Source organism: Filicampus tigris, chromosome 20 (assembly GCF_054856515.1).
Source record: "Filicampus tigris isolate MCC_2025a chromosome 20, RoL_Ftig_1.0, whole genome shotgun sequence".
Taxonomy (NCBI): Eukaryota; Metazoa; Chordata; class Actinopteri; order Syngnathiformes; family Syngnathidae; genus Filicampus; species Filicampus tigris.
The window spans coordinates 12,904,590-12,919,789 of record NC_141236.1 but is presented as its reverse complement, the minus strand read 5'-3'; the positions used below and the strand labels follow the sequence as shown (position 1 = coordinate 12,919,789).

Genomic DNA, 15,200 nt, shown 5'->3' with positions numbered 1-15,200 from the left:
TTACCATTACAGTGATTTACAAACCTGAATTCCGCAGACAAGCGGGGCGCAAGCCGCTTCCAGTTCGAGTTGAGGGGCTTGGCCTAGTGAGTGACATCAGGAGGTGGCGTTGATTGGCCGGTTGCACACATGCGAGGGGATTACAGCACAGTTCACTTAATTGAATCAACCAAGCGACGGCTCGTAACTTGGGGAAAAAGAAAGTGATCCAAATGGAATAGTAATAGAGACAAGCGTGTGCATTTGGAAGCAGTTTCGCGCAGTTTCTTTTACATGATTTAATATGCAGTGTACACAGTCTGCAAATATGCTCATTTATTATTAGGAGTTTGGACTCAAAAGTGGTCATTAAATGCACCAATGAGTATGCAGTTGTCTGCTACATCCCCCCCAAAAATAGTTCATGTCATGATGATACATTTTTCCAAGTCAGGTTTGTGCATCACTTCAAAAGAAAAACAAAAAAAGGTGTATAAAAATCAAATATGACTGGACAAGTGGGGCACTGCCCCACCACATCCAGCAGTTGTGGCTTTGATTTCGACAAGGAAAGAAATACGAGTATAACAAGTCTCACTACTTGTTCCTGCCACATCTCCCTGTCCTTTGTGGATGCAGCAGAGCTCTCTGGCTGTATAAATTGTCAAATCTTATTGCTTTTGCCAAAAACTTGTTCGCTCTACTGAAGGTGGGTCACAACAAAACAGTCATTTTGGGTGAAAAATTCCATTTAAGTATTTTTTGTTTTTTTTAAATGCCGGCTTGTATAGCATGTTCGTATGCTCCAAAAAAAAACTGCATGAAGAATTGATTTCAATGATGTGAAAGAATTAAAAAATAAACAACCAAAATATAGATCAAATGAAAACATTAAAAATTCAAAACACAACTTACCATTAAGCTGAACGAAGTTGTAATTAGTAGGAATCCCGCATATGTTTCACCAGTCTCATCTGGTGTTCCGTAGCATAGCATGCATGGGAAAATGCAACACTGTCACCAGGCTAAAAAAATACAAATAAAAAATTCAGTTTCCCTTGGACCATTTTAGCTGTCCTTTTATCGTATTTCAGAATCGACTTAGATGCACGCCACCTGCCTGTTTTTTGTTAAAACATTTCCATACGCTTGTAGCATAGGTATGGCGAACAATGCCGTACTCTGACACGTCTATTGGTGTTATTGATCAATAAAGTTGTGCTTATCATACAGTTGTGTCCGCGCATTATTGAACATAACATTTTGGCGACCAAGATCTAGCTTTACTGCGCTTCTCTGCGCCGTCCCGTTGCTGAAATTGGAATAGCCCAAGCTAGTAAGGCTAACCGCAATTCTTATCCACAACTAGCTTATTTTCATATTCTCTGCCCCGACGCAGATTGATGAAGCCTGTCACCTTGTTGCCGGGAAATTTCGCTGCGCCACAGTGTTATACTCGGGCCATGGCAGCAGATGGCCGCGTCAAAAGTCCTCCACGAGATGCTTGAAACGCGTGATTAGCATATAGTTGACTTCAAGCTTCAAACGTTGATGCGGAGTAGTAAAGTCGACCTGGCAACGCGTCGACTTCTAATCGACGAATCGGTTCAACCCCCAACATGGACAAGATCGCCCAAGGTGAAATGGTGGAATGTGTCTTGGGAAAAAAAAACTGGAGAGGAATCCTAATTTCAAAAGACGCAGTGTTGTTGTCCTCATGGTGCTAAGAGGAAGCAGTGGTTGTCTTCATTGCGGCTGCCCTCAATGAGTCAAGATTGTGGGACGACACTGGAGGTGTCAGTGTTCATCGGAGTTGATCCACACTGCCCTCGAGTGGCCGTTTCGATCCGTTCGGACGCTGCGAGCAAGTCGTTGCGGGCCGCAAACGACGTCTTCGCGACTCAAAGCTGCATGGTCAAAGACGGATCAGGAGCCGGGCTTGACCATTCTGACGGAAATACAGGGGACATTTTTTTTTTTTTTAATCCTTCAAAGGTTGTGTCAAAGATCTCAAACGATTACGACGATGATGGTCAAAGGATAGCAGAAAGACGACTGTGGGGAAATGCAGGCAAAGGGAAAGAACCAAGGGAAGCCTACTACTGAATCACACACAACATTGCGGAGCGAGCACATGCCACAGTCGACCGGAAAGCAAAATCATCTTTGGCAACTCAGTAACAACATGCGCTAAGTCTCCACACTTTTCATCCATCGGGGAGACTCACCACTGCATGTGTCCTCTACGTCCATGCTGCTGCACGGAACGTAAATAAGACAAAATGAGCAGCTCCATTATGTGGCTCACATGAAAATGGGAAAAAAAAAAAAAAAAAAAAATTGGATCACAGTGTTCCTGAGCTTTAGTCTACAGGAGGACATTTTCAAGACTCATTTGCATTTCCATTTTAAGTGAAAAACAAGTTGCGTCCCGTTTGAAGGTTACCTTGACAGTTGGTCGAAGAGGCCGTCCTCCACGTCCTGCAGAGAAAACATAAATCAATACATGCATGCATTATTCCATGCTTTTGACGTGCATCTCCTATTGAGCTTGTCATAACAAAAGCACACACACAAACGGTTTCAAATAAATAAATAAAATGCTGTCTAATTCATTAGCATTGCAATCAAAAAGCTTTCTTCAGAATTGATAAGGGCAACCAGAATTGACACTCATCATTGTGGCGCCATCTAGTGAGCAACACGCGCAGTGGCATCAGCTCACAGTGTCAACCAAACATCAGCGTTGTTAACTTTGAATTTTTGTTAGACCTCTTGTTTTGGCTTCAGCTAGTCTTTCAGCACAGTGAATTGTCATGTGAGGGTGTAAACATTCATCAAAACACAATTTTTATGCACCTCACACAGCAGTGGGAAGTAACAAAGTACTTTCTTTCTGTACTTAATTACATTTTTCAGGTACTTTGCTTTATTTTTCTGTCAAATTTTTACTTTGAGTCCCTATATTTGAAAAGCGATACCTGTACTTTCTACCCCGTACAACAAGGCGCGCCGAAGCGGCACCGACAGCCAACTGCGTTTGAGTGCGGCAACCTACCCAGGAGTCATGTTTGATGGGTCGCCTCCGAGCAGGGTTGCTGCGAGGCGACGGCGAGCTGATGGAGGTGGCCAGGAACGGCCGACAGAGCTTCTTGTCCACACCGGCAGACGCGCACGCATTCGAGCCATCTGAAGAAGCAGATACAAAAAAAAAAAAAAAAAGATCCGAAAACGGTGGTACCTTGCCTCAAGGGAAATCGGCCGATTTTGTTCTTTTTAACGCATAATGCGGTAATGATCAATGATTTATTCTGATTAGGGAATGAGGATTTTTGGATCCTAGCTGTCATTTTAATATGTACCGTATAAGTCACAGAACTAGCCAAACTATATAAAAAAAAAAAAAAGTGTTGATTATAGTCTGAAAAATATAATGATCAGTTAATTTAAATATTGGCATCGACCTTAGTTGTCTTTTTCCATCATCTTACCTGCAGGAAGACAGTGAGTGTCTGTTGCCTCCGTGTGTCCGTTACTACCGGCCGCACAGGAGCAACACGTGCTTCTTGCCTTCCTGCTTTTATCTACAAACAGAAGAGCAAACAAAACTCTCAATATGAAGACGTTTGCTCGGTTATTTACTTTGTCGACATTCAAATGACCTTGTTGAGCAATCTCCCAAAGATCCAGAGCGACTTTGAAGGCCTGCGCGACTGTCAGCGTCACAGCCTGAGCCTGCATCGAGAAAAAACATACATGTACATGATCGATATTTAATTTGTATGAATAAATGTATATACATTAAAAATACGCAATAATACATACAATTTGCTCCTATTCAGGGATCACTGCAACGTGCAGGTGTACCTAATATTGTGGCCATGTAGTGTAAAATTAACACTACCACAAGGTGGAGCCAAACCTCCATCATTGCTGACACTACTCAAGAGTACAGTCGTTCTCTTAAGTTTACACACCCGTTGGTATTAAAAGTCAAGGTATTTAAAACTTGACATAAGCTTTAGTGTTAAGTAATTAAAGTTTTTTTTTTTTTTTTTACTTAATGTCCCCCAAAACATACAATCTTCTTCTTTTGGCAGAGGAAGGCGTGACACTCCAGCGTCTCGTTGAAGGCACTCTGAGACACGTAGGCAAACACCTTGTCCTGGCTTTTATCTGCTGTGCAGTATGAGATTCTGGAAAGCAACAAAGCAAACAAAACAATAGTCATCACTTTGGCATGAGCGCCAAAAAACAAAATAGTCAAGTTTTTCCTGCAGCTAAGGAGGCTGGCGTCCAAGTTTTTTCCATTTCAGTCAAGAAGGAAAATGCAGAAAAAGGAGGAATGTGTTGGATTACCATTATACTCATCCTGATTTTTTTTTTTTTACCCCCCCCCCCCTGCATGCAACGAGTCATGCATGACCTTGGTGCATTTCAGCTTTAATTAGATCCATTATGAATACATTTCCGAAATCTGGAGGCAAAACGTGAACGCGGTGGCAAAGGAGAACATGTGATCAATGTCATTTTCTGTCCTCTCTCGTCTTTTCTTGTTTGAATTTATGAGTATGAGATTGATGAACAGATTCTTGACACTATTCAGCCGGCACCAGAAGGCTTGCGCGCTAATACTGCTCATACTTTGCAATTTTTTGTCTACAATTGTAATGTAGACAAACGAAAAGTAAAACCAAGAGAATTGCACATGTATTTCGAAGAACCACATACCATTGCCGAGAGGTCTGCTAGCTTCATGCTAACACGTAATGGAAAATGCCATAGCAGGGCTAACAAATAGCATCTATGTGGCGGTTTTATAACTTGGGAGAGACCAATTTGGCATTTTGATGAATATCGACATCTGCCTTTTTTTTTTTAAAAATCGGAAGGCCAGTAAAAGATCAATTTAAGACTGTGTTAACCCTACATATATATTTTTTTAATTAATTGATTTGAGCACCTAGAAAAGCATCATGAATCCAATTCCGAATATCATAATTATGGATAGTCTGTATTTACAATGATGTCTATATTTAACACGCGTGCATCTATCCGCTCTTGGTCTCATTAAGGCAAAAAATATGGCATATCATTTGAATAATGACCATGTCAGTGGACTGCTCTCGCGCGCGCAATTCCCATAATGCAATACGTCAGCGCGTTTGCGGTGGAGCCGCCGCTCATTTGCAGCCCGACTTCAAAGAGTCCGACGCTCGTACGTCTATTGCTAAGAATGCACAGTATTGTGCCGGAGCCCAAACAAATCATCCAAATTTGCATGAAGCAGCCTTCTCGGGTGTGTTTGCTTGCACCATTGACGACGAGTGACCCACATAGCAAAGCCCAGGACACCCCAGCACTAACTTGCTGTGAAACGCAAATTGCACGTCGAGACGGAAAACGGCCTATTTCAACATATATCAGACCTTATTCCTAAATGTAGTTTAAAAAGTACATTTATTGTAATTTAAACATATGCAATTTATTCTTTTATAGTCAAGTATTCTTTTTTTTTTTTTTTAATTTTTTTTATTTAAATAATTGTATAATAAATACAGAAACATAACATTAACATTTTCGTTTGTTTATTATTATAATGTATTTTTTTGATGTTCTAGTTTTTGTATTTGACTTCAATGAAGTGTAGGAAGCAAATGAAATCGTTTTTATTCATCTGCAATTGTTTCTTGGGAAGGCGGCATTTGGATTCCACACAATGGATCATTTTGTTGGGGGTGCGGGTGGGGGGGGGGGGGGGGGGGGGCCTTCAGCTTGTGAAGGCAAAAGGAATCATGATTGACAGCATGCTTGAGAATCACGCGCGCGCACGCTCTGGCACGCACACACGCACGCACGGACTCCAAGCGTTTGATCCTCTGGCTGTGATGAGCGAGGCAGCGAGGAGAACGAATATCAATTTCATACCAACACTCCCTTGATAGCCACACTCAACAAAACGCGAAGGCACTCGCAAAAGGTCACGAAAGACGAACGCACACTTTTACGAGTCACCGATTAACGTGGCATTATTTTCTATAATCGTGTGCTTGGAAACAGACGGGTGCCTTGCAGGGAAAAATGACATTGCTCATTTATCCATTATAGGTCATATAAGGATGACATGACTGGCTGGTAGATTGAAAAAAAGTCGTGTCGCTTGTATATTGAGGGCGCACTTTCATACCTGCATTCATGGAATAAGACTGACAACACATCAGCGACGGCCGACAGCACAGCTTTGAACGTGGCCAATTAGTCTGTGTCAGGGGCGACGATTGGGGGAGTTCAAGATTAGAAGGCAGCAGGAGCGGGAGAGAAACGGAGATCAAACAACGACTTGAGTCCCCTGCCCGGAGGTCTGTTACGGCAGATAAGGTGGATCAGAGGACACATGCGCACTGCCTCCTTTCATTAAAACAACCTTTTTGATATTGACCTCCATCAAGGGATTATTTTCATAAGTATTATGCAGAAAGAAAAAAAAAAAGGCTTTATCAATTTCCTCAAAAACACAAATGGAATTTTCTGAAAAAACATGCCGCACACTGACTACCACTCTAGCCCAGCGTGTTGACAGGCTATCATCTGACTGCCATCCCAGTTTTACGTACGACGACGACGACTGCGGTATGACACCATTCAAATTAGACTAGCCGACTACCGCCTTAAGTCTGCTAGCTTAATGCTAATACATGATGGATGTTTGAACACAAAACACACCGCAACACATGTAGACCAACAATATACCAGTTCTGGCAGTCATGTGTTCTTTATCCTCTGGGAGGAGCTGATTCTTTATGTGCAGTCTATCCACAAAGAAGTCTATAAAAAAAAAGTTTTGGAGCAACTCAATAGCATTTCCTTTCTTTTCAATTGGCCATTTTAGCATTTCAACTTGTACCTCAAGGCACAACGGTAACTGATGCTTTAATAAGGGTACCATTAAATGCACCAGCGCTCCTTAGGGTGCATTTCCAAACAAGAGTCACCTGTAGATGGAGACGTTTTCTACCAGGTCCGCCGTGTCCGTGTCTGTAATGACGATGCCTTTCGGTGAGACCGTCAACGTTACTTTGCGGAACTTCTTGGCGCCAGCTCTGGCCTGAGGATTCCAACAAAAGTAAGGACATTTTGAGTACGATTGCCAGCAAAGCTGCAAAACTGAGCCATGTGTGAAATGTGAATTTATCGGCAATGACAAGCGAGAGCAAAGGAGGGCGGGTGGGGGTCTGGGGTTGATGTGTCGTTTGTAACCCAGAATGAGTGCTTGGATTGGGACTTGGCAGGCAGGCGGTGGTTGACCCCCCCCCCCCCCCCCGCCGGCTCCCCTCGGGTGCTCCATCTGGGCCCTTGATTTGTCCGTAATGCTGAGCCAGCAGTCTGTGAGGGCGCCTGATGACCTGCTTGCGACGCCATTAGCTGGCCGCTAACACCAGCACTTTGTTTGCTTTTTTTTTTTTTTTGTAACACCCAATGGAAATGGAGCATGGATTTTAATGGAGTTATAAGGTGAATCAAAGACCAGTGGTGCGAGCAGGGAGGTCTTTCCAAGGACACTGAATTGCCCCCTGGAGATTCAAATGAAATGAATGAAAACTGCAAAGCTAGCGCTTCAACAAGCACAATCGTGCTTGTAATAAGCGCTAACCTGTGCATTATCAGGCAGGGGGGAAAAAAAAAAAAAAACGGTTTTATCACATGTGTAGCACCAAAAAAAAAAAAAGAAACATTCTTTAAATCAGCAGTTCCCATTCGGGTCGATGGGTTTCCAAGGGAACAGACGGAGACGAGCGTGTGCTTGCTGCGATAAATCAATTCCGTCTTAATCCGTATGTTAGGTTAACTCTCTCACTAAGACAAATTGGGGGGGGGGTTTGGGGGTCATCATGATACTGAGGCGACTCTACCAGATGAACCGACACCCCCTCTATTGGTGGTGATGGTGATGTGGTTCGGAAAATGAGTCCGTTGGCAGTCGGTTTTCTCAGTTGTGTATTTGCAAATCACCGATTATTTTTGCCCTTTCTCACTCACCATGGTCGCAATCCTGCGGATGGCGGCGGCGGCCATTTCCTCCCCTTTGGGCTGGCCCACCAACGTCATTCCCAGGTACTTAACGTTGAACGCCATGCCCTCCAGAAGAGTCTCTTTGGTGTCCGTCCAGTTCTCCGGAAGCTCTATATTGGGGAAAGCGCCACGGAAAACGCTCACAAAAAGAAAGACCCACTTTTGGGCTGATAAATCCATCATTGACTAAATGTATGAATTGCTTCTTGACAAAAACATGAGGCACACCTCGCATTAACATAAAGTGATAAATGGAATGGATTTGTTCTCAAGCTCTTCTCAACATGCCAGGAATTCATCAAACAGCAAACAAAATGGCCACCACAGAGAGCATTTCTGCTTAACTTTGGGGCCGTTTGTGCTGGAGTCAACTAAAATCACCTCCAGATGTTTTCAAGTAAGCCACACAACGCTTGGTCCGGATTAGGACAAAGAGATCCCCACGTCGTGTATAATGAGGGCGCAATGTCTATTGGGACATTCTTGCACTGATCAGTCCACGCAGGCTGGGCCATCTGTCACCAGCACACTGGCAGCGTCCCGCTAGCTCGCGCTAGCGCCTTCCAATAACTCTGAATTATTAACTCCTCTTCAATCGCGCCTGGCCAGCCGCTTGGATGAGTTTGACGTTAGCCCCTGTGAGCTCACTCCTGCTTGGCAAATGCGGCACGTGGAGTTTCACAACCACAGAGGTTTTGGAATTCTGCCCGGCTGAGCTCGGAATCAATATTTTGTCAGGCACGTTTAGAACAGTTAGAGCCAAACGGTTTTAACCAAACAAGCCCTAAACGTGACAACTTTAGTCTGACAGCAGTCAAATCAGGTGATTCGAACGGGTGACTTCCCCACCTCTGATCTACTCGGACTTTGCCGTCTTCTTTTTATTGCCTCATCAGTAACAATGGAACCGCAACCCCACAAGACAACACGAAATGCTACAATCCAAAACGATACAATCCTCCTTGAACCAGGAAGTAGCATACAGACGCCCAAACGACAGCAAATATGATGCCGTGGGTCCGGAAATTGTCAAAACAGCTCTTTCAGTCGCTCGTTATGAGTCTTGCAGCCCCCCAAGTGCGGAGCCGCCGCCTGCATCCACATCCCCCACCCGCTACACATGATGATATATTCTCTTTGCATTGACATTTTTATTCATCCGAGGATACTTTGAATCTGGGACATCACCTTGACGGCGGAAAATAGGCCGCACATTTGGGGAAGACGGAGGGTGGCGCGCGTGTGTGTGTGTGTGTGTTTGCGCCTTAAATGGCAAAAAACGAGAAAAACCAATATGCCTCTGACCAATTAAAGAGCCATTAGAGTGTTAAAGAACGCTGGGAGCCTCTGAGACGTAGCCTAGCAGCTGCTCCTCAAATATTGACAACAATAACAACGAGAGGGGGCCGCGGGAGCAAACGGCGCCCGTTGCCAGGCAACCGCATCCTCAACAAGCCGGGGGAAGGCGGAGTTTACAAAGCACACCGCTGAATGCCTTGGCAGGGCATCACAAGAGCGACTAGCGATTAGCAGCCGAAGTAGCTTAGCGATGTCAAGCAACTCCAGGTGAATAAACAACAATGAGGCACTTGGATTGTGACATTCATCCAGGGAAGGGAAAGAAAAACATCGCAATCAGTATTCGCAGTGTGACTGTGTTATGCAAATGAGGCCCGGGTGACATTTTGCGATGCTAATTAAATGCAGCCTCTCGAGCAACCGATAAAACGGGCAACAATCCACAAGCGCCCAAATAGTTTGACACACTCCATGAATGTCAACATTGCCTGCCGTTAGAGCGGGAATCTAGTGGTGTTCCACAAGGCTCCATACCAGGTCCACTCGAAATAAATGCCATGCTCAGTTACCAACTACATGTCGTTTTCTTCCTTTGCAGCACTTTGAAAAAATTGTTTGTGTCGCAGGCAGGCACAAAGGTGCTATTGTCATGACAACTCGACACAAATTCAAACAAGAGGACATCAAATGGGCAAATGGCTCAAAGGCAGACAATTCAATTTCTAAGCTACTGTAAATTCCGTTGAGGAAAGACTCGTATAATCCAATTAATGCAAAAAAATGTGGTATTTCCCTGCAGCTATTTAGTCATCAAGCATATAATAACCAAGCAGTAGAAGGCTTTCCAGGAGCAAGGCGATAATTCCGATAAAGATCTTTCTACTTGAAATAATCTTAAAAAAAGAAATAAATGAAAAATAAGATGCTTATATCAAATCGCGTCCTTTTTTTCCCCCCTTTCAAGTCCCAAAAGCTGCAGTTTTTCTTGAGCACGGGAAGAGCGAGCCCTCCACTTTTGAAGGTGGCTGATCTCATTCGGGAGATTGCGGAGGAAAGGTGGGGGGGTTGGGTCAGTCCCAAGGGAAGCCCCTCTAATGCAGTGCACCACTTAACTGCCAAATGACTGACGGAAACCTTAAAGCAGGGCCAATCAGTCGAGTGCAGTGTGACGTGGAGTTGGCGCTAATGTATTGGACATTGCTAAGTATGTAATTCATCACAGTAGTACCAACACCATGTCATGTTTTCGAAGAACAGCTACAGTATGTCATACGTCCAAAACACAACACCAGCGGACAACAGTTTTGACGGACACTGACATAGAGGTATTTATCTTACAAAACATATAAGCGGTATAGATAATGGATGGATGTATAGTAATATATTTGGTTTTTGTCCATTTTTTTCCCTTGACATTTTCGTTTCGCATTTGTGTATTTTTAAATGTAATCTTTTTATATGTTCGTATTGTAATATTAATTGTTGTATTGTTTAATATAATGAAATAATGTCATATTTTTGTACTGTGCTATACGGGATTACGTTAAAGCTGACGGCGCAAAAGTTTGCATTTACTTTAATGTGCTCAAAATGATATTAATCATTTTCATAAAAATATATTTTTCCCGAATATTTCTAACACACTTTCATGACATACCCACACAACATATAAAAAATAAAAAAAAGGCACTCCAACTTCTTATTATACCAGGATATGAATAATTTTATACTTAGTACCGCAGTTCTTCAAATAGCTCATCTACTATTTGCATAATTCATAACAAGGTGAATCTATTAAAAATCGAGCAAATTTCCTTTCAAAAGCTGGGTTTGGTGTTTGTGTGCAGCGTAAGGTCATTATTATTCATTCCAGTTATTTTTAGGAGCGTCAGACTCAGAACACAGAGGCAGAGAGTTTACCTCGACGCTTTCACTTCGAGGACCACTGACACACACGAGTGTGTGCGCTGCAGCACTCAAGTCTCCAAAGATAGCGTTTCACCATTTCCCAGTGTTGCATAATTCACTTCACCCCAACCAGGCCTCGCGGGGCTTAACAAGGCTCCAAATTGAAACGCCAACTTATCCATCTGTTGAGGATAGCCAGCTTCCAATCAAACGCTAATTTTGCCCGAATTCACGCCTTGGCATTTACTCAAAATGGACGGCTTGCTGTTCTTGTCCGGGGATTTTTTTTTGGCCTGTTATAACTGATGTGTCCAGCCAATTTAAAAAAAAAAATAAATAAAAAAATAAAAAAATCAATATGACGTGGAGTGTTTTTTTAAATAACCCAAAGCTGAGACTTGAAAAATCAATATGAGCGTCTGCGGCATCTAAAGACAGAAAATCGCATTTGCTGCTATGAAAACAGAATTATGTTAATATTTGAAGCGATGACGATTTACGGCATGTCAGGTATGAGGTGGGGGATACACAACCTAAATGATGTAACAATGGAAAGAGAGTTAGTGTAAATGGATTTAAAGCTTGTCTAGTAAATATCATCAATCTTCACGTTATCAGATCTTGTGCTACTATTAATGGATTTGGGATTCGATTCCTCGCAGGAAACTCACAATTTTTAACAAACACTTAAATGACTGCCTCTCTGACCATGTCAAGCAAAGGTTGTTTTTTTCCTCCGATTAACACAATTCTGTATGAAAAGTACTAAAAATGTTTCAAAACTAGACACAGACATTTGGTAAATATCCTCAATTGACGATGTGAGAAATAAAGTAAAAAAAATAAAATAAAAAAATTAAAAAAGGAGACGACGATAAATTACTTCAGTATCATCTATAACCTGTACGAGTGAAATGAGAACGAAACTGCTCGCTGAGGCGGCCTGGAAGTCGACTGCAACACTGAGGGAGCTGCAGGAATTTCTGGCAATCACTGGCTGTTTGACACGTGACAACAATCTACTGTCCTCTTCAGGGCTATGGGGAGGGTGGCTCAATTACAGTCGATCGAACAACACGTCAGCGTTATCATTCCAACCACTGGTGATTATTTACGCTCGCGGTGTTGTCTCGCTATTACGCCGTCTCCTCCACGGAGTCCTAATGAGGCGCTGAGAGATAATCGCTCCTCCAGCCAGTCATGATCCTGACTGCTGTAAGAGCAGGAAACGTCACCTTAGGTTGCATTGTTTCATAATGATTCCTCCTACAGATGGTCGACCTTGACTTGGGCGATACATAAAAATAAGCCCGCCCCTTGATGTGGCGTGATTTGATTCAAAGGGACGGATCGCACTCGAAGGCACACGCTTGCGCCTCAGACTCCGACCCCCTCCTAGCTGCGTCTGCTTTGACCTCGGCAGATGACGGCGCCAATAAAATGTCACTTTCTTCTCGAGCAGCCGCGCAGATGAAGAGGGCCTCGAGCTTGCGGATGCTAAACTTGGGAAGAAGGAAGGAAAGGAGCGGCGTACGATCCAAAGCATAACACAACGTGAGGCGCCGACGTGGCGAGGCAGCGTTAAGGAATGAGTAAGTTTTATCAGGCATAAAAGATTAGGAAAGTGGCCCTGACTCAAGATATTTGTAGGGAAAAAAAATTAATATTCAGCTAGTGCCCTGATGTCAACCCAGCAGAACATGGTTTTTCACTTAGTGAGGGCAAATCTGAAGGAACGGAGGAAAGTGGAATTTGAAAATACTTTTCACATCCTGAGGACAAAACTGACAGAAACTAAAATGTCTGAAGTTCCGGAAAATCATTTTGTGGGAAGGCAAGTCATGAAAAAAAAAAAAAAAAAAATGAAGGCGGCAAGAGTCACAAAGAAGCAGCAACAGAAGGTCACTGAATGTGATGGCCTGGCAAAGCATCTCCGGGGTGAATTGAAAGTTCAACATGCTTTCCCTTTTGACTTACTGAATACAAACGTGAAGGCAGCAAAAACCACAAGCAGCAACTAAAGGCGGATGAAAACAATTGTACGTTTGTGATCACGTGTCGGCTGTGCTAGCAGCAAGCCTGGTGAGCATTTTTTCAATATCCTAGATACGTCTACAATTCCTCCTCTTTCCTAGTGGGAATAGTTGAGGAATAGCGTATGCTAGCTCCTCAAGAGCCTCTTTTAATTGCCTCTAATAGATGTGCGACAGTGACTTCGCCTCATTTGCATTTACACGCGTGGCCACATGCTGGCAACCCGCTGCCACTATTCTCTCTCCTAATTGGTTTTCTGTGGAGCCTCTGGACAGCGACAGTCTCCTCATTTATTCAGTGTGTTTCCCTGTAGTGGTCCTCAGACACAAAGCTATCTTCACATTCTGCTGCCAAAACAAAGAGAGAGTGATTTTTGCAGATAACCGTGTGACGCGCGCCAGATGTCGCCGTGGTAACGACAGAAAAAAAAAAAAAAATCCCGTCCATCAATGTTTGCTGGCAGCACGTCCCGCAAACTTGTGAGGAACGATTCCTTGTGAGCACGTGTCTGTTAATGTAGCCGCAGTTTGAATGTTAATAATTAGCCGATTATCAGTGCTAATTTGCATGAGCCCATTCTAAGGTGTTTGGCGTTGTATGTCAGCCTTAAGCTAGTGGCCTTTCGTTCGACAAAATGATGTGGTTTGGTTGAATATGTTGACATTTAAACATTTTAAAATTCTCTGCTGTCGGTCAGTTTTATGGTAAACTTCAACTGACACATACACACACTTTGCTCCTGTTTTTGAGAACTGTATACAAGTGAGTCTTATTTTCAGTTCCTCAAAGTGATGCTATACTATAGTTTCCGATACAATCCTTTAAACAATCCCAGTGCACTACAATCATATTCATCAAGTGTACTTTTCCTCTTCTCTAGATGCACCGGAGATTGATTTTTTTTGTTTATTTTTAACTCCACTAATCTTTGCGCTGTTTCAACTCCTCACACAGCCCATTTCACAACTAAAGTTGAATATTAAACTTTCGTATATTGAGAATATCATAGCATAATTTATGTTTTATGAGGAAAGGTACTATAATAAAAGGTAACAAATGACAAAAAATCTATTAAACGTGAAGCTAATAAGTCCAAAGAATCCTGAAAGTAGCATTTGATTATCGATTTTTTTTTTCAACTCGAAGTTAACAACTCTGAATTCAGTGTAAACATTAAGTTGATTATACATTATTGTAAGAGAAATATATTTGACATTTACATTTTCTAAGTAGGTGACTAATAAAATGATGACGAAAGTTGCGTTGAAGAATGCCGGGCGTCTATTTTGGCGGGAACACCACCGCCATTTTGAAGCGTCCTTAATGGCCGTCCGACTTACTTTCGTGCTTGGAAGTTGCCCATGTGTGTCGCGGGACGCCAGGGCTCTTGATAATCGCCCTCCCGGCGTTTTTCAGCGCGTCCATGGCCGACATGGAGGCTCCGCTCGACAAGCAGGCTGCTAGTGAGAGGGAGAGAGCCCACCTCCTCGCCTCGTCGTCCGGCTTGCCACTCTCGAGGTGTCCCGCTCCCAGTTTGGTTGGTGCTGATGCTGGTGCTGGTGCTGGTGCTGGTAGCCACCGGTGAGCAACTGAAGCCGAGCAGAGCGACACACTGCCCGGCGTACCTCGGTGTTGAGGGCGTGTCTCTCCAGACTAGAGAGGCGGGCGCCCAAACTTATCCATATTTATGTTTCCTTTTTTATTTTATTTATGTTATTGTGTGGTTGTTGTTGTTTTTTTTTGTTATCAGAAATCATGTGTATCTTAGATGTCATATATTGTATTTACTGTATTACATTTTTTGATAGTAAGCAAAGTAAAATATAACATTAAATACATCGATTTAAATCGATTTATAAAATGCAGTGAGTGACATTTTCCTTTTTTTCTTTTAACACACTATAACGACT

General features: G+C 43.0%; 1 protein-coding gene across 5 annotated transcripts; it reads right to left on the bottom strand.

Moving 5' to 3' along the window:
- Nucleotides 1-238: 238 nt before the first annotated feature.
- Nucleotides 239-14,923, bottom strand: LOC147128454 (low density lipoprotein receptor adapter protein 1). Of its 5 annotated transcripts, XR_015083787.1 has the most exons (11): nt 14,631-14,923; nt 8,017-8,159; nt 6,972-7,084; nt 4,061-4,175; nt 3,642-3,714; nt 3,471-3,563; nt 3,038-3,168; nt 2,426-2,460; nt 2,208-2,236; nt 1,397-1,927; nt 239-1,004 (listed from the first exon to the last, which is right to left on the bottom strand). XR_015083787.1 is itself a non-coding variant. In XM_086018327.1 (10 exons), the coding sequence occupies exons 1-10, from the start codon at nt 14,722-14,724 to the stop codon at nt 1,881-1,883; spliced, it is 873 nt and encodes a 290-aa protein (XP_085874453.1). In that variant the 5' UTR covers nt 14,725-14,923; the 3' UTR covers nt 239-1,880. The 5 variants fall into 5 exon arrangements, 4 of the variants coding, with proteins under 4 accessions (XP_085874453.1, XP_085874457.1, XP_085874454.1 ...); XM_086018327.1 differs by having other exon boundaries at nt 239-1,927; XM_086018331.1 differs by lacking the exon at nt 1,397-1,927.
- Nucleotides 14,924-15,200: the final 277 nt, after the last annotated feature.